Source organism: Saccopteryx leptura, chromosome 7, assembly GCF_036850995.1.
Source record: "Saccopteryx leptura isolate mSacLep1 chromosome 7, mSacLep1_pri_phased_curated, whole genome shotgun sequence".
Classification (NCBI taxonomy): Eukaryota; Metazoa; Chordata; class Mammalia; order Chiroptera; family Emballonuridae; genus Saccopteryx; species Saccopteryx leptura.
In genome coordinates, this window is record NC_089509.1 from 65,181,407 (window position 1) to 65,204,123 (window position 22,717).

Sequence of the window (22,717 nt, forward strand, 5' to 3'; positions counted from 1 at the left end):
TATACTCAAAAGAATTATAATCAGGTACTTAAACAAAAACTTCTATGTGAATTTTCACTGCAGCACTCTATTCATAACAGACAAAAGGTAGAAACAACCCAAATGTCCACTAACTGATGGGTAGATAAACAAAATGTGGTATATTTGTACAAGGGAATATATTTTCAGCCATAAAAGACAATGGTGTATAGACACATTTTACAACATAGAATGACCTTGAAAACATGCGAAGTGAAAGAAGCCAGACTCAAAAGGCCACTTATTGTATGACTCCATTTACATGACATATGCAGAATAGGTAAATCCATAGAGACAGAAAGCAGACTAAATGGTTGTCAGGGACGGGGAGGAGAAAGGAATGTATTGACTGTTTGATGGGTACAGTCTTCTTTTTGAGAATCATGAAAGTGTTTTAGTACCATATAGGGGTGATCATTATACAACATTGTGAATATACTCAAAGTCACTAAAGGTAAATATTATGTGTTGGACAAATAAGTTTGTAGAATATGATTTTGATGTTTGCTCACTTGCAGTTTGCATTGGAGGCTGGGCAGCACCAGGTATATGTGATCTGTGAAATTGCAAATTACCTTCCTGCTTGGGAAGGACCATTATCTTGCTAATGTTTGCTGGAGGAGAGGTTTTCCCGCCAGAAAGTTTTGAAAAGGAGAGAAGAAGGAGAAGAGGCAGAGAGAAGCCATGTTTTGTAGGGAGAGCAGAGGTAATGCCGAGTGCTGAAGAAGCAGCCATGTTGGCAGAGAAGGGAGAAGGTCTGCAGATGGGGAACCAGAGCTGAGGGGCTTTTGTGAGCTCCGCTGAGACTGATGAGGCCTTTGATTCTAGGAGAAACTGGGGAAGATTCTCCTGGTTGTGGAACCGGAGAATATGTCAGGGCTTTGTGAGGTCTGAACAAAGAGGGAAGTGTTTTCCCTGTGTGTTTGCTTGTTGGCAGGTGCAAGATTTTAATAAAGGAATGGCCCTCTATTTTTTAGCCCCACTATTTCTTTACCGTCTGCCCGAATCCAATGAAAATCTGAATCTGCATGGCCACAATGGCCACAACTACTGACCACACATTATGTTATGTTTATTTTACCACCATTTAAAAGACAAGGCCTGTATCATGTTTTGGTTGTGTTGTACAAGGCACTGTGCTAAGCACTGTCATATGAGAACATAACTAATCTTCACAATGACTATATGACTTAGATACAATTATTACCCTCTTAAAAAAAGAGAAAGAAAGCCCAGGTTCAGATAGACAAGAAATCTACTTAAGAGTACATCAGAAATAAGCAGAGAGGTGGGGACTTAACTCCAGGCCCGGGGAGTGTACCATTCACTCCACTGTATATTCTGAGATACTATGTGTTGCTGCCTCAAATAATGTATGATACCGTACAGCTACATGGTTCAATAACATGCAGTCATTGAAAAACATTTAAAATATGCATTTTAATGGAGAAATATTTATGATAACTGGAAAAAATCACACTGTAAAACAACACATACACAATTTTGTATATAAACACACACACATGGTGTATATATACACATATACACACAGTTCTGGAATATTCAATATTATGTGTGTTTTATAGTCTTTCTCATTTTCGTACACATCTACACACCATGAGTGATTTTAATTTTCTTCAGGTTTATGTATTTTCTAATTTTTCTAATATTAGAATGTATTATGTAATCTGAAAAATAATGCAATAAACATTTTTAAGGAGTCACTTTCTTGTAGTGATTCTCTGATGATAACTATGCATTTCAATTACTTGAATAAGCTTGCAAGAGATTCTGCTTTACTTCTTTTTTTAAATTATTTTTATTTATTTTTAGATTTTATTTATTCATCTTAGAGACAGGAGACAGAGAGAGAGAGAGACAGAGACAGAGACAGAGAGAGAAGGGAGGGAGGAGCAGAAAGCATCAACTCCCATATGTGCCTTGACCAGGAAAGCTCGGGGTTTCGAACCGGCAACCTCAGTGTTCCAGGTCAATGCTTTTACCCACTGTGCCACCGCAGGTCAGGCTGCTTTACTTCTTTATCACATAGTTATAAGTATTTTGTAACTTTAAATTGACTTTTCCCTTTGGATAAAGATTCCGTGGGGTCTAAGCATTGGTATTTTTTTAAGATTCCTAAATAATATTCAAAGAAACTTGAGGCCAAGATCACAAATCCAATTTATGAAATCACTTAGCAACAACTGGGAAATATTTTCAATGACTTGGAAAATTGGATTAGATGATGAATCATGGAAGATGGTTTTAGTCTTAAATCTGAAGATTGTGAATTCTACCATATGAAAACATTAAATATGTTTCTATACACCATTTTCAGTGTGTTTCTCTCCCAGAACTTCAAAGATTATTATTAATCAAGGATTTTGTAAAGAATATATGTTCATTTATGAAAATTAAGGAGAATATGGACTTACATGAAATATATAGGGAGAACCTTTAAGTCAGTGCCTCTTACACTTTAGTGTCAATTCAGATTCTCTGAGGAAAAATTGCAGATTCTGACTCAACTGATTTGGTGTGTAGATTCTGACAATGAGCATTGCTAAGATTTCCAGATGTTGCTGCTGTTGCTTCTGGTAGCCACACTCTGAATAACAAGGCTGTAAATCTCCTTTAAGCCTTTAAAATGGGGATTAATTATTTCCATCTCAAAAAGTCAACATGCCCCTTCTAAAACCACTCTCACTCAAAGTACAATAGTTTTCTAAGTGACTTTCCTGACTTCAATATCACTACCTTCCATTCTTCTTATTATTATTCCAAAAGTCATCTTCTAAAATGCAAATAAGTTTAGTTACTATTCCACTTGAATGGTAGGTACCTTATTACCCATCATATGTCAAGTCCAAATGCTTACAGGGGCTGGGCACATAATGTAGGCAAAGCAAAGGTGGGAGGGGAGGTTTTATAGTAGGAATGGTGAGGTCTGTGGCAAACTGGAATGTACATGCCTTTTCTAAAGGAAAGAGCTATACCGGGCTCTAGCCAAGAGCTGCTATGTTTATATGGAAAGGTGAGCTTGATATTGACAGACATTCCAGTTTTTTGGAGGGAGAAGAAAATCTGAATTTCTCTTTTGATAAAAACTTCAAAACTTTAAGATTGGTGATAAATTAAAAAAAAACCCTAATGCCCCAAACAAATTGCACAGAATTCCTAGCATGCACCAACTACAATGGACCTGAACTGAAGCTGCGAAGTGAGGGATTCAGCACTCATTATAATGGTATAAAAAGTGCTTTAAACTGAAAATGTCTGAAAACTCAGCAGCCACAGAAAGAACTATTGAGGAGCCACTGAGCCATTTTACCTGCAGGTGTTGTAAAGTACCAAAGGCTACAGAATTAATATTAATATTATAAGAGGCCTGGAGAACATTTTATTAATTTGGGTTAAGGTGTGCAGAGAAATTGTGAGAGTAGTCTCTGTACTGTGTGATTGGCATAGTCAGGATGGCCCTTAACATTGTATTGTAAATGCAAAGGGAAGGAAAACATGGATTCCCAGACATTCCACCACACCTGTAGGGAAAGGGGTGAATGGCTAGCCAGGCGCAGAAAGAGAAAAGCCAAAATAAACCTTTTCTTATAGCAATGAGCCATTTGCGGGCATTTGTCCCCAGGAAACTACCTCTCCTATGTAAATGCGTGTGGTTAACACGTGTGACTCTGGACAGAGAGATGGCAGATAAACACTAGGAAATATAGGAATGTCTTTTAATATGTAAAGAGACATCTTTCTACCATTGTGTTGACTTGTAAATTTTGTTTTCTCCAAAATGATGTATGGCTTGCAAATTGAACATGGTCCTATCATGTTAAAGGACATATGACTATAACCAATAGTGGTAAAGGGCTCCTAATTGCAATTTTTACTTCTGTACTTCCCACTTACAAAACTATAAAAACTAAGTAGGACAAAGGGCCGGCGCGCTCTCCCTCAGATTTCTGTTGGAGCTGCCGCTGCTTGGCCAAGCTAGACAATAAAGCTTTGATGTGCAAACGACGGACCTTGTTCCTGTCTTTCATGTTTTGGGTCCCTCCGAATTTGGCTTAACACTATGATCTAAACTTAAGCAGTCTTCTAAAACTACAGCTACCATTGTCACCCTTCCTGGGAAGTTTCCTGATGGGAAGACTGACCCTTACTTAGTACTAGAAAGTGCAGATTCAGCAGCTATAACTGGGAAACCTCCAGCCAGGAAGAAGACATAATCAAGGTTCTATGAGCACCAAAAAGCTTAACACTTAAGGGATCCTTCCACACTGTACCATCCTTAAAATGATAAGTAAATAAACCTTTACTCTGGGCTCTTACACAAGTTTTCCATTATTGGGAGCTCTCCTGTGCATGTGTGAAAACCAACCTGTCCTTACTCCTGTTAACATATCTATTGTCAGTTAATTTGCAGGCCCCCAATCACTGGACCCAAGTTAGAAGAGGAAAAGTTTTCCTCACAACAGAAGTACAGGTTGGTTCCTGAGGACTGTTTTTTTTATATGAACATTATTTCTGATATGTAGAAGAAGAAATAATTATGCTTCCTCAAAGGAGATAATAAGAAAGTGTGTGTTTACATAACTGTTTTCCTTTTTATTGAATTTATTGTGCTGACACTAGTTAACAAAACTTTACAGGTTTCAGATGTACAATTCCACAACACATCATCTGTACACTGCTTTTTGTGCTCACCACACCAAGACAAGTCTCCATCCATCACCATTTATCCCCCTTATACACTACTCTACCTCCCTCCCCACACATATTATTTTATGTATGTATTTTTATTTTTCTAGCAAAGGAGAGAGAAAGACAAAGAGAGAGACAGAGACAGGAAGGGAAATGAGAAGTATCAACTCATTGTTGTTGAACTTAAGTTGTTCATTGATCGCTTCTCATACATGCCTTGACTGGGTGTTTTGAGCCAAGCCAGTGACTCCTTGGGCTCAAGCCAGCGACCATGAGATTGTGTCAATGATTCCATGCTCAAACTGGCAACTCCTCACTCAAGCTGGTGAGCCTGCGCTCAAGCCAGATGAGCCTACACTCAAACTGGCAACCTCAGGGTTTTGAACCTGGGACCTCAGCATCCCAGGTCAATGCTCTACCCACTGCACCATCACTGGTCAGGCAATACATATTATTTTAATATATCCTACAACAAATTCTGAGCTCCAAAGGTTGAATTGAAGCCTTAGGGGATCAAATTAATAAAGATTAAAATCTAGTATTTACGGTTCTTAACCAAAGGATGATTTATAATTACCGATGTTTCCTATTTCTTTATTGATTACTATGTAAAAGGAAAATATGTGTTCATATTTAGTAAAGAAAGTATAATTTAATACAATTACTCATAGTCAACAGTTGTATCTAAAAATCCTTTAGTTTAATTCCTTCAACACATTCTGAATAAGTTATCACATTAAGAGATGTGAAAGTTGCCTTATTTCTTATTTAAATGCATTATAGAAAAAATGATAAAGTATTTTCAAAGTTTATTTAGAAAGAGCTTACTAAGGAAACTAATAAGCAATACAGAAGAGTTCCTGCTGTTTGAGTTAGCTGTGAGAAGCAGAAACACCTACTTTCCCTGTGTAACCAGATTATTTACAGGAGTTTTCACTAATGAGTCCCCAGCTGGAGGTCTTATTTCTATGTTAAATCTCCTTTGAGAGGAAGAGTCCCCAAATAAAAGTCATACTCACACCCAAATAAAAGTCCAAAATGGAATATGCTTCTTCCTGTTGAAATACATATTAAATTGGAATCCTTCTCTAAGAATAATGAATGAGACCGTTGAAAAATCACAGATGAAAGCTATTTGAACATTTACTTCAAGGATGGAAAAGAAAACAACATTTTTGGAAAATCACATTCTGTGGATGTTTTCACAAATATGTTCTAATTGAGTTGTGGCTAGGCTCCTCCTTGCTAGTGAGGAAGGTGAGACTCAGAGAGGTCAAGTGGACCCAGTATTGCACAGTAAGTAACATAGCAGGAATTTCAACCTGATTTTTTCTCCATGTAGATGCAGCCTATAATATCATTATTACCTCTATTTTTAAAGAACTTGCTAGTCTAGGTTGGAAGAGGTTAATAAAGATAGCTAAGGAAAATGTTTAACCATCAAAGGTTACTAGGTCCTTCCAGAAATCTTAACACTGCAAATAAGACCAGCTTCATTGTCCAGTGACCTGTGTCATCACACAGGACCCTGTGCTCAGAAGGGCTCCATGCTTCGGCTCATGTTCTGCAGTTGCTACACTGAAATCTCAAATTTTTTTTTATTTAATAATTTTATTTTTTTAATGGGGTGATATCAATAAATCAGGATACATATATTCAAAGATAACATGTCCAGGTTATCTTGTCGTTCAATTATGTTGCATACCCATCACCCAAAGTCAGATTGTCCTCTGTCACCTTCTATCTAGTTTTCTTTGTGCCCCTCCCCCTCCCCCTTTCCCTCTCCTTCTCCCCCCTCCCCCCGTAACCACCACACTCTTATCAATGTCTCTTAGTCTCACTTTTATGTCCCACCTACGTATGGAATAATGCAGTTCCTGGTTGTTTCTGATTTACTTATGAAATCTCAATTTTTAAAGAAAACCTTTACATTTTTATTTCACACTGAACCTATACACTATGTAGCCAGTCCTTCCTGTAAAGGCCAACAAGTGAGAGTAAAGTTTATAGATAAGAAACCTTCCTTGAGGAGCCAAAAGGTAGTTGAGTCTCAGTGTCAGGGTCACTGGCCATCTGGAACAATAAAGTTGGATACCATAGACAGGAGATAAAGCCAGGTAAAAACTTTCTGGTATGATGCTTTCTCTCTTTCTGCTAGAGTAGACCGCTAGGAGTTAACAGAAGACAAGGGAGCTAGACTGGCTGGGCCTGATGAGTCTGGGAGTTACACTTAATCAGGCTCAAGTCTGGAAGTTATAGTTTCAGACTCCCCAGGGGATAGCTGAATCCCTGCCAAATGGATTACTGTAACATCCCTGACCCAGGGTAGGGAGGAAGGACTGGTTTTCCAATCTCCCCAGGAGACAACAGATACACTCACCTCATCTATGGGGAGAGGAGTAAACAATAAAAGGGAAGTGATTCTGCTGGGTGTCTGCCCACTAGAGACCAAGATGGCGCAGGGGGAGGGAGGTAAGGGCTTGTGCAGTAGAAACCAAGCGATGAGGCAAAAATTTAAGACTTGTGTAGGAGCCAAAATGGCAACATAAAGCGTGGAGTTTAGCCTGGGAAAATATGGGGAAAAGACAGATTGGATAGGGGGAGGGACCAGTACAAGTCGAAGAAGAGCCAGTTAAGAGATCAGTTAGTTAGTTTTAAAGCCTTCTCTGTCCTAAGCCCTGAATAATATAATCAACACATAATAAAGACCCAGGTTTGTGGGAATTTTCTCCTGTGACAGCCAGGGGCTCCAAGTGTGGGTCTGGGTGTGGAGCAGAGACTCTGCTGGACTGGCAGAGCCCTGGGTGATGGCATTACCATTCTGAGTCCTGACCCTCCTGGTGGGCACTTATGCTCACCAGGCCCAGTGCTTCATCTGCAGTGAAATGAAGCTAAGTCTCCTGGTTGTGTAGGAGACACCAGGCACCTGGGTACAGTTCTTTGTTTTTACTCCAATAAACCTTGCCACAATTGCTCACATTCTTCTATGCAGAGGTCCCTGAAATGCTTTTCTCACAACTTCACAAGAACTTTGTGACTTTGTGGAAGAATCCTATTTCAACCATCAACATCTCCACCTGACTCATCATTGTTTGTCAGTGTACCTTTCCAGAAAAAAAAGTAGTAGCCTAGCCCAGCACTAGTCAGAGGAGAGATACAACATCAGCATAGCACTAGAATTTGACCAGTCGTGAGCTAATAATATCTGAGAAATAAGCACCCCGATCTGTTCTTGGTGTGCCTTCTCCAAGTCTCCACCATGGGATCTGGATAGAATATAACCCAGGAAAATGGGTCTTGGAACAAAGCAGGGTCCAGAGTCCAATCAGTGGGAGGTCTTCCAAGGGGTATCCTTCTTTGCATGTGTCTGGGGTTTGGGGGGAAAAACTGGGAATGGTTGAACCATAATTGTTAACAGCAGGGGCACCATGTCCCCCAGCACCTCATTTGGAAAGGGACAAGTTAGAGCACCAGTTTTCACATCACTCAGGCTTTACCTATCAAAGTTGCTGATATACCGAGGGAATATTAACTCACAGGAGAAAATGACATCTGAACACCTCAGTCAGAGGAAACGGAACTAATGCACTGGAGAGATCCAAAATTTAATATATAAATAAAGTATACATTAAGATTAAGGAAGGACATCAGACAGATGAAGCAGGAAAAAGATAGTTATGAAAAGAATCACTGTAAGGGATTAGTGGTGAAAACTAGGTGAAGAATTTGGCAGAAGGGCTGAATAGCAGGAAGTCAGGAGAATAATCAGTGGAATCAAGGAACAAGGTATTAGGAAGGGACGAAGGAAAGGGAGGCAGTTAAAATTATGAAGGGTAGAACTAGAACAACAGTTATCTTCGTAATAGAACTTTCCAGCATCACATGGCATCTAGGTGTTACCATAGTGAAGAGCGCAGGGAACAGAGTAAACTAGATGTAAGCGGTGCTGTAGGGAAGAAACACAATGAGAGCTACACCTCAGCGCTAGTTATGCAAATTTGAAAATATGTAACTGCATACACTTTAGGAGTGCAAATATGTCTAAAGGCACATTGAACCCTTTAGAGTGGTGCCTTTGAGGATGGGACTGTAGGGGGACAGAGGATGAAGGGAGAAATAATAAAGCAAGTGAATGACCAAGCCAAAGATTTATGATGAATTAAAGAGTTTGTGTAACTCCACTGTAGCGGGCCATTTGTTGTTGTTGTTGTTGTTAAATAAATAAAGATAATAAGTAGATGGACAGGTAAAAAGAGACTAAATGATTATCTAAAGTAACCAGAGAATTGTAGAAACTAAAAGAATGTTTCATTCTTCTTCACAGTTAAAAGGGCTTAATAGATGTGAAACAAACATCTTTTTTTTTTTAATTTTTATTTGTTTATTCATTTTATAGAAGAGAGAGAGAGAGAAAGAGAAGGAGGAAGGAGCAGGAAGCATCAACTCCCATATGTGCCTTGACCAGGCAAACTCAGGGTTTTGAACCGGCGACCTCCGTGTTCCAGGTCGACGCTTGATCCACTGCGCCACCACAGATTAGGTGAAACAAACATCTTATTTACACTAGGCACTGCTCTCAGTACTAGGAATTCCAAGATGAGTGAGGTACTGTCCCCAGTTTTCAGAAATGTTATTTCCCCAGGCCAACTCTGAAAGAGTGCTTTCTACACTCCTGTTGCTCCTACAATAACAAGCACAGCTGACACTGTAACCTGAGGCCTGTCTCCTTGATGGAATCTGAACCTTCAAGGGAGTTTTGAGATCAGCAAGGCCCACCTTCCACAGCCTCAGGAATGTCTCCTGCTTCTTGGCCTACAGAACTTTCCTTCCCTGTAACGGTCACGCAGGGTTAGCATTTCTTCCCTATGGAATCGCTGTGGATAAGTATAGCTTCTGAGACAACTCCTCCTAGTCTCTCTTTTCTGGGTTAAACATTGCCAGGTCCTGAGTGGGTCAGGACCCTGAAAGGAAGCAGTTGTTTAAAACAGCAATTGATTTGTCTGAAACATAATGGTGTTTATCAGAAATTTGTACCACTTAAAAAAATAATATTTGCTTGGATATTCATATGGTTTAACTTCTACATATAATCAAATTATAATATGCAATATTAATTCATCCATATAATGAAATAGTTTGCAACTAAAGGTTACTTATTAGGTTACATAGAAAAACAGCATGATAAAGTCATAAATAAAGAAAGCATAACTCTGATGCTATGTGTTTCTAGGTTTGTACATGAAAAGATTGAAAGGGAATGTATAAAGATACTATTAAGAATGGTTATCTTGTGTTTGAATGATTTACTTTTATTTTCCTTATAGTTTAGTAATTTTCTATGATTCACTTTTTATAATAAAATATATTTCTGATTAAAAATTTACTTCTTCAGATATATGAAGAGATGCTCATCTTCATTAGTTATTAGAGAAATGCAAATCAAATCTACAATGAGATACCACCTCACACCTGTTAGATTAGCTATTATCAACAAGACAGGTAATAGCAAATGTTGGAGAGGCTGTGGAGAAAAAGGAACCCTCATTCACTGTTGGTGGGAATGTAAAGTAGTACAACCATTATGGAAGAAAGTATGGTGGTTCCTCAAAAAACTGAAAATAGAACTACCTTATGACCCAACAATCCCTCTACTGGGTATATACTCTAAAAACTCAGAAACATTGATACGTAAAGACACATGCAGCCCCATGTTCATTGCAGCATTGTTCACAGTGGCCAAAACATGGAAACAACCAAAAAGCCCTTCAATAGAAGACTGGATAAAGAAGATGTGGCACATATACACTATGGAATACTACTCAGCCATAAGAAATGATGACATCGGATCCTTTACAACAAAATGGTGGGATCTTGATAACATTATACGGAGTGAAATTAGTAAATCAGAAAAAAACAAGAATTACATGATTCCATACATTGGTGGGACATAAAAACGAGACTAAGAGACATGGACAAGAGTGTGATGGTTACCGGGGGTGGGGGGGAGGGGGGGCACAGGAGGGAAGAAGGAGAGGGGGAGGGGGAGGGGGAGGGGCACAAAGAAAACTAGATAAAAGGTGACGGAGGACAACCTGACTTTGGGTGATGGGTATGCAACATAAGTGAATGACAAAATAATCTGGACATGTTTTCTTTGAATATATGTACCCTGATTTATTGATGTCACCCCATTAACATTAATAAAAAAAATAAAATTAAAAAAAATTTACTTCTTAAGCCCCTTACAACATTAGGATAATGGTGGAAAGAATATCTATGTTTTTTATTTATGAGTATCAGTGCTACAAATGTAAATTGTAAAGTACAATAAGAACTGTATCCTATTAGAATTGAGATTATATGCTAACAAATATTCTACTCCAACTGTCCTTAGGGCTGTAAGAAATCATAAATTCACAGTTACAGTGACCATAACCCCAAAGTATGATTAATTATGTGAACATGCCCTTTTTGTTTTAAAGGAAGTAATTACCCTATGCTATTCAGGTTATTTCTTGTGCTTACTACTTAGGGGTTTTGATAAAATTTTCAATGATAAAACTTGTTTGACATGCACAGAATAAATTCTTATATAATTTCCAAAAATATTTTGTTAAGTAGACAAACTAAATGCCAAAAATCTTTAAAGAACTTTAAAAATCATCAGTCATAACAGTCTTTGTAACTGTACCTTTGATCAGTCAGGCAAATATTCAAAGCAAACACTGAACTCCTATGTATACTGCTGTGTTCAAAGAGACGCAAAAACAAACAAAGGCAGTATGATCCCTATGAGACAGACTTCAGTCTAGATAAATGCAATCTACTGCCTTTCCTGTCTCCACCCAAATCCCATCCTCCTAAACATGTAATATTTATTTGGTTTGTCTTCCTTATTCCCGACAATTGTCTAGTAGCGTTGGCCCTCTGTTTTCCAGAGTTTCTTGACGTAGCTGCACCTACAACTATCTGCCAACCAAGATATGAACAATAGAAAGTTGCCAGGCCTTGATATTGATGAAAGTATTCATTGTTCTTACCAATCTATTGCCAATACAGTTTTTTTTCCCTTGCAGATCAAAATGGAGCACCTGTGAAGACCTTTGAAAAGTATCTAAAAACTGAACAGGCACAAATGAGTCAATTTGCAAAGAACAAGACCCAATGCCTAGGGGAGTCCGGTATCTGTGGCTGCTCTGCCCCTCTGCCTGCAGCACTTCGTGCCGCCATTTTGCAAAAACACCTACAAGTGGTTGCCAAGCAGATAACCATTAATTTGTGCAAAACTAAAAAAAAGTAAAGCAAATTAAGAAACTAAGAAAATATAAATGGAAACAGAAAGTAAACTGTGCCCCGTAATCATAAAAGGGATATTCTAATGATACTGCAGTGTATAAAAACTTTTTTTCTTTTAGAAAACTAACAAGAGTATAGTGTGTAAGAGCTTGGGCCTTGATGGTGGGTAAGACTTGTAATCAAATTCAAACTTTGCCACTGACGAGACATATCATATTGGAAATGTTACCTTGCTTCTCTAAGTCCCTGTTTTTAGTTTGTTTTAATCTGTAAAATGAGGAAAATAATACTTACTCCTTAGGGATTTTGCAATAATTTAGATAATGCATCTCTTAAACTAAATACATTATCTGACACATAGTAACCATTAAAAACAGATAGCTACTGTTGTGGAAGCTGTTGTTTTGTTCATTATTATTCCAGAAAAATCAGAGGGCAGTGGTATTAGCTAATGTTATCAGAATCTTTTCTATGTAAATAGTGGGTTATTCAAAGAGACTTTTTTAGTACTCCTCTAAATTACCTATAGAAGCATAGTCAAAGGAAGTCCATGCATGTTTCAGTTATTTTTTAATGGGTCTCTTACCTTTGCTTTTATTTTCAGTTCCTCGTGCTTCCGGATCAACTCCTCATTGTCTGAAAGAGATGAACCTAGACTTTGTTCTCGTAAATCTCTTACGGTTTTCTGAAACCAACAAGTAACCTAAGTAAGAAGCAACAGAGATCAAATTTCAAGTTATTAGAATACTAAGTAAAAATTCAAAATTTTTCCTTAACCTTTCAAAGCTTAAACCACTTCCATTTCTCTTTATATAAACTCATCTCATGTATTAAATACTTATGATAAGGTTTTTTTTCCATTCAACCTCTACATGCTTAAGAGAAAAGAACAAAATAATCCCTGAAAAGCATGAAAACAATGTATCAGTTCAGATTACATGGCATGAAGAAAATTATTCAAAGAAGAATCAAAATATATAGAATTTCACACAGTCTATAAATCATACATGCTTTAAAATATAAATCTCCCTTCTTGGATAGAATATAAATCTGAATATAGTTACACAGACCACAAAAAGACATTAAGCAGCACATGTAGAATTAAATTTCTACTATAAAAAGCTAATGCAAAAATATTGTTTGTTGCAATTGCTGGAAATCTGTATTCAGAAAATAAATGAAGTTATTAAAATTCTGACGACATTATAAATGGGGCATGCTACATTCATTTAGACTTGGCTTACAATGCATACCTTATGCAGTTTAATACACAAATAGCAAAGAACTTGAAAGAAGCAGTACATTTTAAAATGATGACATAAGTTGATATTAAACTGATGACATGAGGTTTCTGCCTGCAGATTCTTTACCCAAATTAAAGGAAAAAGACTTGGATTTTTACTCTCAAATCCCAGACAGTAGCATGATCACATCATTGCTACTGATTCCCAAGAGCCTATTACATGCTAGTAAGTTTGCTAGTTGCTTTTTGTGCACCATTTCTATTTCTCTCAACAACTCTATAACAAGTATGATATCATCATATACCATCATTGTAGAGAAGAGAAGTTAAGCAGTTTATCCAGGGCCACACAGTAAGTGACAGAACCACCATCTGTCCCCTAACCTACATTATTCCAACGTCTATGTTTTTTCCACTGTGCCCTCCTGCCATTCTTGGGTAACCTAAAATTTTACAGCCCTGGACATGAGGGGAAATTACTTCAAACCTGAAAAATTAATCCAGACAGTCCATTCAAAATAATGAGCACTACACCATGTTCTTCTCCAGCCTAGGTTGTCTTGTCTACAACAGCCTCACAATTTCTCTGAACTCCTGTAACATGGAGAAATGTTTGAAGCAGGTGCTTACGGAGAAAACTAGATGAGTCCTAAAGTTCCACACAATTAGTGTGTACATGCACACACACACAAACACACATATCATAGAAGTCAGGGGTTACCTAGATTAAGACATTCCATTATCACTTCAGGGCTGATATTACAAAGCTGGTTATGAAATCAAATGAATCAAATGGTCTATACTGATACTTAGCATTTTCCAGTATAAACCAGGCAGTAAAATATGGAGTAAGAGGGCTTCTCTGGCTTTCTACTAATTGGAAGTCTTTTTTTTTTTTTTTAATTTCTTTTATTTTTACATAATGTCTCAACATCATTTCCAGCCCACTACCCTAACCTTGTCTCTTATGTCTAGGCGGACAGCTTTCTGAAATGTAATATGGTACTCTAGTGACTAAATTGTGTAGAAACAGTGTAAATTGGAGACAAAAGAGCTATGAATGGAAATTGAGAAAAAAATTAAAATGGAGTAAAAATATAAGAGTATGGAAATTGGGACAGATTTGTAGTCACATGGTACCAGTGGTTTTGGCAGAGGAGATGTTAACCAGTGCTTCCTTTCAGGTGTTCTTCTTTTTTTTTTTTTTTTAATAATTTTATTTTTAATGAGGCGACATCAATAAATCAGGATACATATATTCAAAGATAACAACTCCAGGTTATCTTGTCGTTCACTTATGTTGCATACCCATCACCCAAAGTCACTTCGAAACCCTGGGCTTTCCTGGTCAGGGCACATATGGGAGTTGATGCTTCCAGCTCCTCCCCCCTGTCTCTCTCTCTCCCTCTCTCTGTCCTCTCTAAAATGAATAAATTAAAAAAAAAAAATTTTAAAAAGTTCTCTCTCCAAAAAAAAAAAAAAAAAAAAAAAGGAAGTCTTTAATAATCATTATTTTGGGCTACTACCAGTGCAAAGAAAATAGTAATGATGAGCCTATGAGCCTATAGCAGATTTCATGTGAAGTACACGTCATTTTGTTCATATTTGGCAATTTGTGTAAAATACAAACATTAGCCAGTCCTCATATCTAAAGTATAATGTTTACATATTTACAATGATCTGAAAATAGTCTAGTCTGCCTTTCTGGTATCTTAATTAGGAATATATATATATAATGTGCATATTGGAACACACAGAGTATTTTATCAAGAGTTATAAAATTTATATCTTCATTTAAGTTTATACAAATAAAAGCTCACAAAAGCTGTGGTGAGCCCATATAAAACTACAAATAGAGAAATGATTTAAAAATTTCATCAAGGAAAAATGAATTGTGAATATAACTAACATTCAGAGATCATTTAGTTCATTAAGTATTGGGACCAAGTTTCATTTGTTCTTAGCTAAAGTTGGAGAAACTCAGAAATCTCAAGAATGCTTTAATAGGGAAAGTTAATATAGAATCTGAGTAAATAAAAAATGGGTATAAACAGGTGTTCGTTAATCTCTAAAAACAGGTGAGAAGCCTGGACCATGAGATAATCCTATTTAATTTTGTGAGTCAAAGACTTGTCATCTAACAGATGCCAACAGTGATGAAAGCAGGAAAGGAATGAGTTATTTGATTTTCCAAAGGTATCTACTGGCCTCATCCCTACATTTGGCAAATGTTATTTCAACCCCTAAAGAATGCTATTTCTGTATGGCAATACTATTCCCTATAAGAGAATGTAGATAAAGATGTATTGTGGAGGGATTGAGCAAAAGAGGAAAAAGAGAAAGAGAGAGAGAAACCTCATGGACACAGACTGCTGGGGAAAGGGTGGAGGTGGAGGAGGGTGGAAGGGAATAAATGGTGATGGACAGAGACTTGACTTGGGGAGGTGAACACACAATACAGTGTACAGATGATGTGCTGTAAAATTGTGCACCTGAAGCCTGTATAATTTTGTTAACCAGTATCACCCTAATAAATTCATTAAAAGGGGGGGGAAAGATCTATGGTGATATTCTATACATCCTGATCTCATATCTGCCTAGTAAAGCAAAGTGACTTTCTAGATCTACACATTTTTATTACCGAATGCACTCTGGGAAGAAACATAAAAAAGTAAGTTGGCATAAACTCAGAAGTAAGTAGTTCATTGTGTGGGTGTTACATTTCATCATGAGGCATTCACACACACGAGCAGCCTCTTAGATCAGATTTCCTGTGTGTGCTGTGGGATGCATGCAGAATCAGCTCTCGGAGTCTTTCTGACGTAAAAGCAGAACACTCTAAATAACTGCGAGAGCATGTCAACTATAATACTCCACCACCCAGTAAATCAGTCATTGTATTCTGCGTGTACCTACTGCAGACAGCTGCATAGATATTCCAAGAGCACTTTCTATAAGCATTTAAATTACATCAGTTGCTGTCTGAAAGCCAGAGTGATAAGTACCATAAATGATGCACCAGGACATTCTATGGAACGTGGTCCCTGCAAAGGATGAAAACATGAGCCAAGGGCTGGTGCTGGTGAATACACAATACAATTTACAGATGATGTATTATAGAATTGTACAGCTGAAATCCATATAATTTTGTCAATCAATATCATCCCAATAAAGTCAATAAGCTTTTTTAAAGAAATAAAAATTACCTCTATTACTATACTTTTCTGCTTGTATTGTGACATGTTGCCCATAATAAACCTTGAGGAAAAGTTAAAATCCATCATGCACTTGAACAGGCACAAGGTTATCACAAATAACTATGTTCATTTTCTACTCAAGTTTGAGGTGACACTGGTGTCAAATGAAATCATGTTGCTATTGGTCTCATGAAGACTACGTTACTAAATAAAGATGAAATAAAATTCTGTCGATTCAGAAAAGAAAGAAAGAATGTTCACATTGGTTAAATGTTGAAATACTATTTTGGATATGTTGGATTAAACACAATATATAATAGTTTTTCACTTTTTTATGAGGTTATTTACTTTTTTAATGTGTCTTTTTCATTTGTTTAACATGACCACTAGAACTTTTAAAATCACCTATGTGGCTTACACTATATTCTTATTGGATGGTTCTGCAATTCAAGGACATTTAGAATATCCTTGTTCATAGATCTAAAGACTGAGTTTTAATAAAGGACTATTTGAAATAGTGAAGTCGACTTCTAGTCAAAATGGCAGTGTATGTAAACATGGTACTCAAATCTCTCCACAATCACATCAAAATTACAATTAAAGTACGGAATAACCATCATTCAGAACCACCTGAAATCTAGCTGAATGGAAATCCTACAACTAGGGATTTGAAGAAATCACATCGAGACTGGTAGGAGGGGCAGAGACATTGAACAGGCTGGTTTCACACCCACATGTGGCAGTTTAAAATAGGGAGGGCTATCTCTGCTGTGGAGGTTGCCCTGAGTAGCAAGGGGTCTCAGCCCCATACCAGCTCAGGATTCCAGAACCAGGATGAGAAGTCCGCATGACTTCTGGCTGTAAAAACTGATAGGGATTGTGGCTGAGTGAGATGGTGAACTGCTAGAGTCCCAGGCAGCTCCTCTTAAAGGGCCCAGCCATGGGCTTACTCATATTCATTCCCTCTGAGCTCCAGCACTGGTGCCGCAGCTTCAAAGGAACCAGGGACATACCAGGAGAAACTGGATTCTCTGGCATCTGGGCAAGAGCTGGGGGAGCAGCATTCTACCAGGCAAAAGTGCTGGCAGAGCCATTGTTCCTTTTCTGTGACCCCTACCCCCACCCCATTCCACTAAGCTAGCCAGCAGGTACCATAACTGAGTTTCCATCAACCTGGCTCACACTGCTGACCCTGCCCTGGTGATGCCCTGAGACCCCACCCAGCCAGCTTGCAGGCCCACCCAATTTGTTTTCAGTGGCTTTTCCATACAAAGAACCTGTCTTGGCTCATGCCTTGGACTTTCCTAAAATCTCTCAAGTAGTATATAGCCCCTGCAAACCTCATACCTCTTACTAAGTGGTCCCAGGTCTGACACTAGTGGTAGTAAGCCTTGGTTCACAGCCTGGACTCTCCTGGGCATGTCCAAGCCCAGCACAAGTATCAGCCATCTGCACATTGCTCTGTAGCTCATGCCAGGTGGCTCCAGGCAGGGCACAGGTGGTGGTTGACCTTGCCCCTCCCAGGAGGTCCTAGAGCCAGTATACCAGTGGACAGCTTCAGACTACACCAGATTACAACCCTACCACCTCCATGAGTGATACACTAAATGAGTCCACTCAGTAGGCACCAAAGCCCCACTGAAGAAAATTCTGCTTTGGGGATTGGCTCCTACACTGCAGCTTCTCCATTGTAGTTGCAGCTAGTCATCAAAGCTGATCAGTGTGGGGGTCAATTTTTCCCTATGCCACCAACAGCAATCAAGGCTCAAATGTAACAGAATAGTACACACAAACCTCACAGGAGTGTATCTGCAGTGCCCAGCTCAGGTGACTGAGGAAGCTGTGTCGCCGAGCCATACAGGACACTTACTACACAAGGTCACTCTACCAAGTCTGGGAAACATAGTAGCTCTACCTAATACTTAGAAACAAACACAGGGAAGCAGCCAAAATGCAGAGACAAAGAAACTTGTCTCAAATAAAAGAGCTGGAGAAATTTCCAGAAAAAGAACTGAACATATTGGAGGCAAGCAATCTACCGATATAGAGTTCAAAACACTGGTTATAAGGATGCTCAAGGAACTTAGAACTTCAACAAAGAAATAATATGCATAAAAAAGGCATAGAAATCATAATAAAGAACCAGTCAGAAATGAAGAACACACTAACTTAAATGAAGAATATGTAATTTACAAGGAATCAACAGTACAGTAGATCAAGCCAAGATCAGCAATTTGGAACATAAGGGGGGAAAAAAACACGCAATCAGAACAGCAAAAAGAAAAAAGAAACTAAAAAAAAAAAAAATGAAGATAGTGTAAGGAGTAACTGGGACAATTTCATATCAACTTTTGCATCATGGGGTTCTGGAGAAGAAAGAGAACAAGAAATTGAAAACCTATTTTAAAAAACAATGACAGTAAACTTCCTTAACCTGGTGCATGAAGTAGATATACAAATGCAGGAAGTACAGAGAGTCCCAAATGAGATGAACCCAAAGAGGTCCATACCAAGACACATCATAATTAAAATGCAAAAGGTTAGGAAAAAAAAAAGAGAATTTTAAAAGCAGCAAGAGAAAAGCCATTAATTACCTACAATGGAGCTCCCATAAGACTGTCAGCTGATTTCTCAATAGACACTTTGCGGGCCAGAAGGGAGTGGCAAAAAATATTTAAAGCAATGAAAAGCAAGGATCTATAACCAAGATTATTCTACCCATTAAAGCTATTATTCAGAATTGAAGGATATATAAAGAGCTTCCAGTCAAGAAAAAGCTAAAGGACTTCATCACCACAAAATTAGTATTATAGGAAATGTTAAAGGGTCTTCTTTAAGAAGAAAAAGAAAAAATAAAGATAAAAAATATGAACAATAAAATGGCGATAAAGACATATCTATCAATAATTAAAGCTAAAAAACAGAATAAACAAACAAGCAGAACAGAAACAGACTCATAGATACAGAGGACATTCTGACAGCTGCCAGATGGGAAGGAGGTCTGGGCATGGGTAAAAAAAGGTGAAGGGATTAAGAAGTACAAATTGGTTGTCACAGAATAGTTATGCAGATGGGTGTACGTAAAGTACAGCATAGGGAAAACAGTCAACGTTCTAATAACTATGTATGATGTCAAATGGGTATGAGACTTACCAGGATTATCATTTAGTAAGTTATATTATGTCTAATCACTGTATGACAACTGTAACTGAAAATTTCTTCTAATGATTTTTTAAAAATTAAATAAAATAGTGAAGTCAAGAGAACGGTGGGATGAAAAATTGGTTGGTAAGCATCTATGGGCCACTGGGCGGGGTTGCTGAAGTAGAACTAATTACTCTTTCAGAGAAGTTTATTGGTTAAGTAAAGGAAGGATCAGATGATAGCTTTAAGGAAAGCAGGAGTAACAAATAGGTTTCTCCCCACCAAAATTCCCTGCTTCTCCTCCGAATACCTTAAGATCCTTTGCATTTCCTCTGACATGTCTTAGAGTGAATTCTAGAGACAGCATAAGTGTTAAAATAAAATTTAGTGATAAATTTTAATCTGCGAGTGGTGGAAATTCATGTATGTTTGTTATTGGGCTGCACTATTGAATAATACCAGTATCACCAGGATAATTCAACTCTTATTTTGATCTTATGCCAGTCAATGTCAGAAAGCTACATTCAAAGAAATATTTTCTTAAAAACTCTTATTATGTGTTAGTCACTACATTGGGCACTTCTATATTACTTTATATTAATTTAAGCTGGTTAACCATTCAAGCTCTGTTAGTTAGAAGGTAGTATTATATAAAGGGTGTGTGTGGCCCTGGCTGGGTGACTCAGTTGGTTAGAGCACCATCTGAAGCACAGAGGTTGCTGGCTCAATCCCTGGTCAGGGCACAAACAGGAAAAGACCCGTGTTCCTGTCTCTCTCTCTCTCTCTATCTCTCTCTCTCTCCTCCCTTCCCTCTCTCTCCTCCCTTCCCTCTCTCTCTAAAATCAATACAATAAACATTAAAGAAATGACTTTAAAAATTCAAGACTCTTAAGAGAAAGCAGTGTTCATTTCATTCCAACAAATAATAAAGAAATTTGTTCAAGATTCAGAATGGCCCAGAGCATTGAATTAAAAAAAAGTGTATGTGCATACATGTACAAATGCACATATACACACACATGCATGTATGTGTGCAAAGTTTTGTAGCTGCCTACCAGGTACAGAACTGGTATCCTGAGCCTGTGCTTATATGTGTCATCTCTGATATTATTTTAATTGCCTATTAACAAGGAATATGATTACATATGGTCCCACAATTATTATATACATTGTATAAAACCTTCCAAATGTGATCCCTATTACCCCTCTTTCCCCCATAAAGATGTGTATCTTACATGTGTATGTGATCGGGTGGTAAAAAGAAATTATCTCCCCTCATTTCTTCCTTAATACTCCTCAATGTCCTTGATATTGTCTTTAACAAAGAGACCATGAATAACTTAGTTTTAATTTATCTGTTTGTCTCATTTATGCCTGATTGGAGCAATTGAGAAAAATTACATTCATAAATCTTCTTGCCAAGATAATTAATTATGCACAAAATATTCCAAGCTGCTTCTGATTTTCATTAATGAGGCAGCAGATTATCTATCTGCAAAATAAGATGCTGCTGGAGTTGGAAGAAATGGTCAGATGCTCATCTTTAAATGCAAAAGAAGTGCACATTTTTACGTAAGAAAAACACTGACACAGAAAGAACATTCTATGATCATGTTTATCAGACTATCACATCTCAATTAAGATAGAAAAGTATGTGGGTTTTGTTTGTGTGTTTTTTCCTGTGATTGATGTAAATCTTAAATTGTCATTATTCTAGTCATTCAATTTTTTTTCCAAATAGTTTCAGCTAAGCCATTATGGTTCAAAAGCATTAGCCATAATTACTTAGACACAGAGAAGCACAAAATGCATCTTTTAAATGGCCCTTATGAGACGATGCATCAGATATTAACATTATTATTCATCAGTAATCTTTGCTGTAATTATCCACTTAGGTTTCTGTTTTCTTAAGTGGTTAAAATGATGGATGAAACTAGTACTCTATTAATGTAAAGTTTCACAGTTCTTATAGTCCCTTAAAATAAGTGCAGAACTAGCAAAAATAGTTTTTTTCCCTCCAAAAATTCTGTACAGTTGTATCAACTCACGGTTCCACAATGTTCTACATTCATCAGGTAGATCATCCAGGAACATGATAATCATAGAACCCAAGTTACTAACAAGAGTTATACCCAATTTGGTGTCCCTGCAGCTTCAGTAAAACTTAGAATAGATCATTCAGAAAACCTTAAAAGTTAGGTAAGATAATTATGCTTGTATGTACATGGACTTTTAAATAGTTCTTTGCTCACACAATTAAAACACAGTAAGTATTAATACTTGCTTATAATATTGAGAAAACTGAAGACTACTTCCTCACCAATAAGATATTATTTAAATTGTGCTAAATTCAAGCAGTGAAATATTATATACCCATTAAAATTACCTATTGTACTTTTGACACAAGAATATATCCATGACTTGTTCAATTTAACAAAAATCAGGTAATAATATATACATAGGTTAATTTCATTAGTTTTTGTTTGCTTGCTTATTGGTTTCTTTAAAACATTTGTGTGTTGCTATGCCTGTGCTCATGCTTATATGAAAGTCTAAAAGATGACAGTATGCCAAGTAGCAATTATCTGTGTAGATAGTGATCCCACCTACATTTTAACAAATGGGCATTAAGAGCCCAACTATCTTTTTTTAAAAAAACTGTTCATTGACTGTCCATTGAACAAGATAGTTAATATTAGAAAATTAACTTTTATTTTACCATTCCTTGTGAACTCCCAATAAATAATAAATTAGCCTTTAAAGAAAGACCAGTCTTGACCTGAGCATGGTGGTAGAGGGAGGTTGGAGTGAGGGAATGTGTAATATGCTGGGCCTTCACTTTTCTTTTCAAACGTAATGACAAAACTTGCTAATAATAATATAACAGTTACTATGTGCCCATAACATTCTAAGCACTCGACCTAGAATCACTCACTTGATAATCTTAACAACGCTTTCAGGTAAATACACTATTATATCCACATTTTACAAAAAAAACCCTGAGCATCAGGGAGCTTAAATAATTGCTCGGTTACTCAGCTGGTAAGTGGTGGAACTAGGATTTGAACACAGCCTATAATCTGGCCCCAAGATCTATACTTTTACAAGC

The 22,717-nt window shown here is 37.4% G+C and overlaps 1 protein-coding gene across 3 annotated transcripts in view; it reads right to left on the reverse strand.

The window, feature by feature from the left end:
• Positions 1 to 22,717, reverse strand: part of CCDC141 (coiled-coil domain containing 141) — a 242,337-nt gene that overhangs the window by 143,316 nt on the left and 76,304 nt on the right. For all 3 annotated transcript variants that reach the window (XM_066345145.1, XM_066345143.1, XM_066345142.1), the window contains exon 6: positions 12,611 to 12,727. In XM_066345145.1, coding sequence (XP_066201242.1) covers positions 12,611 to 12,727 — 117 coding nt within the window. The remainder of the gene's footprint in view (positions 1 to 12,610; positions 12,728 to 22,717) is intronic.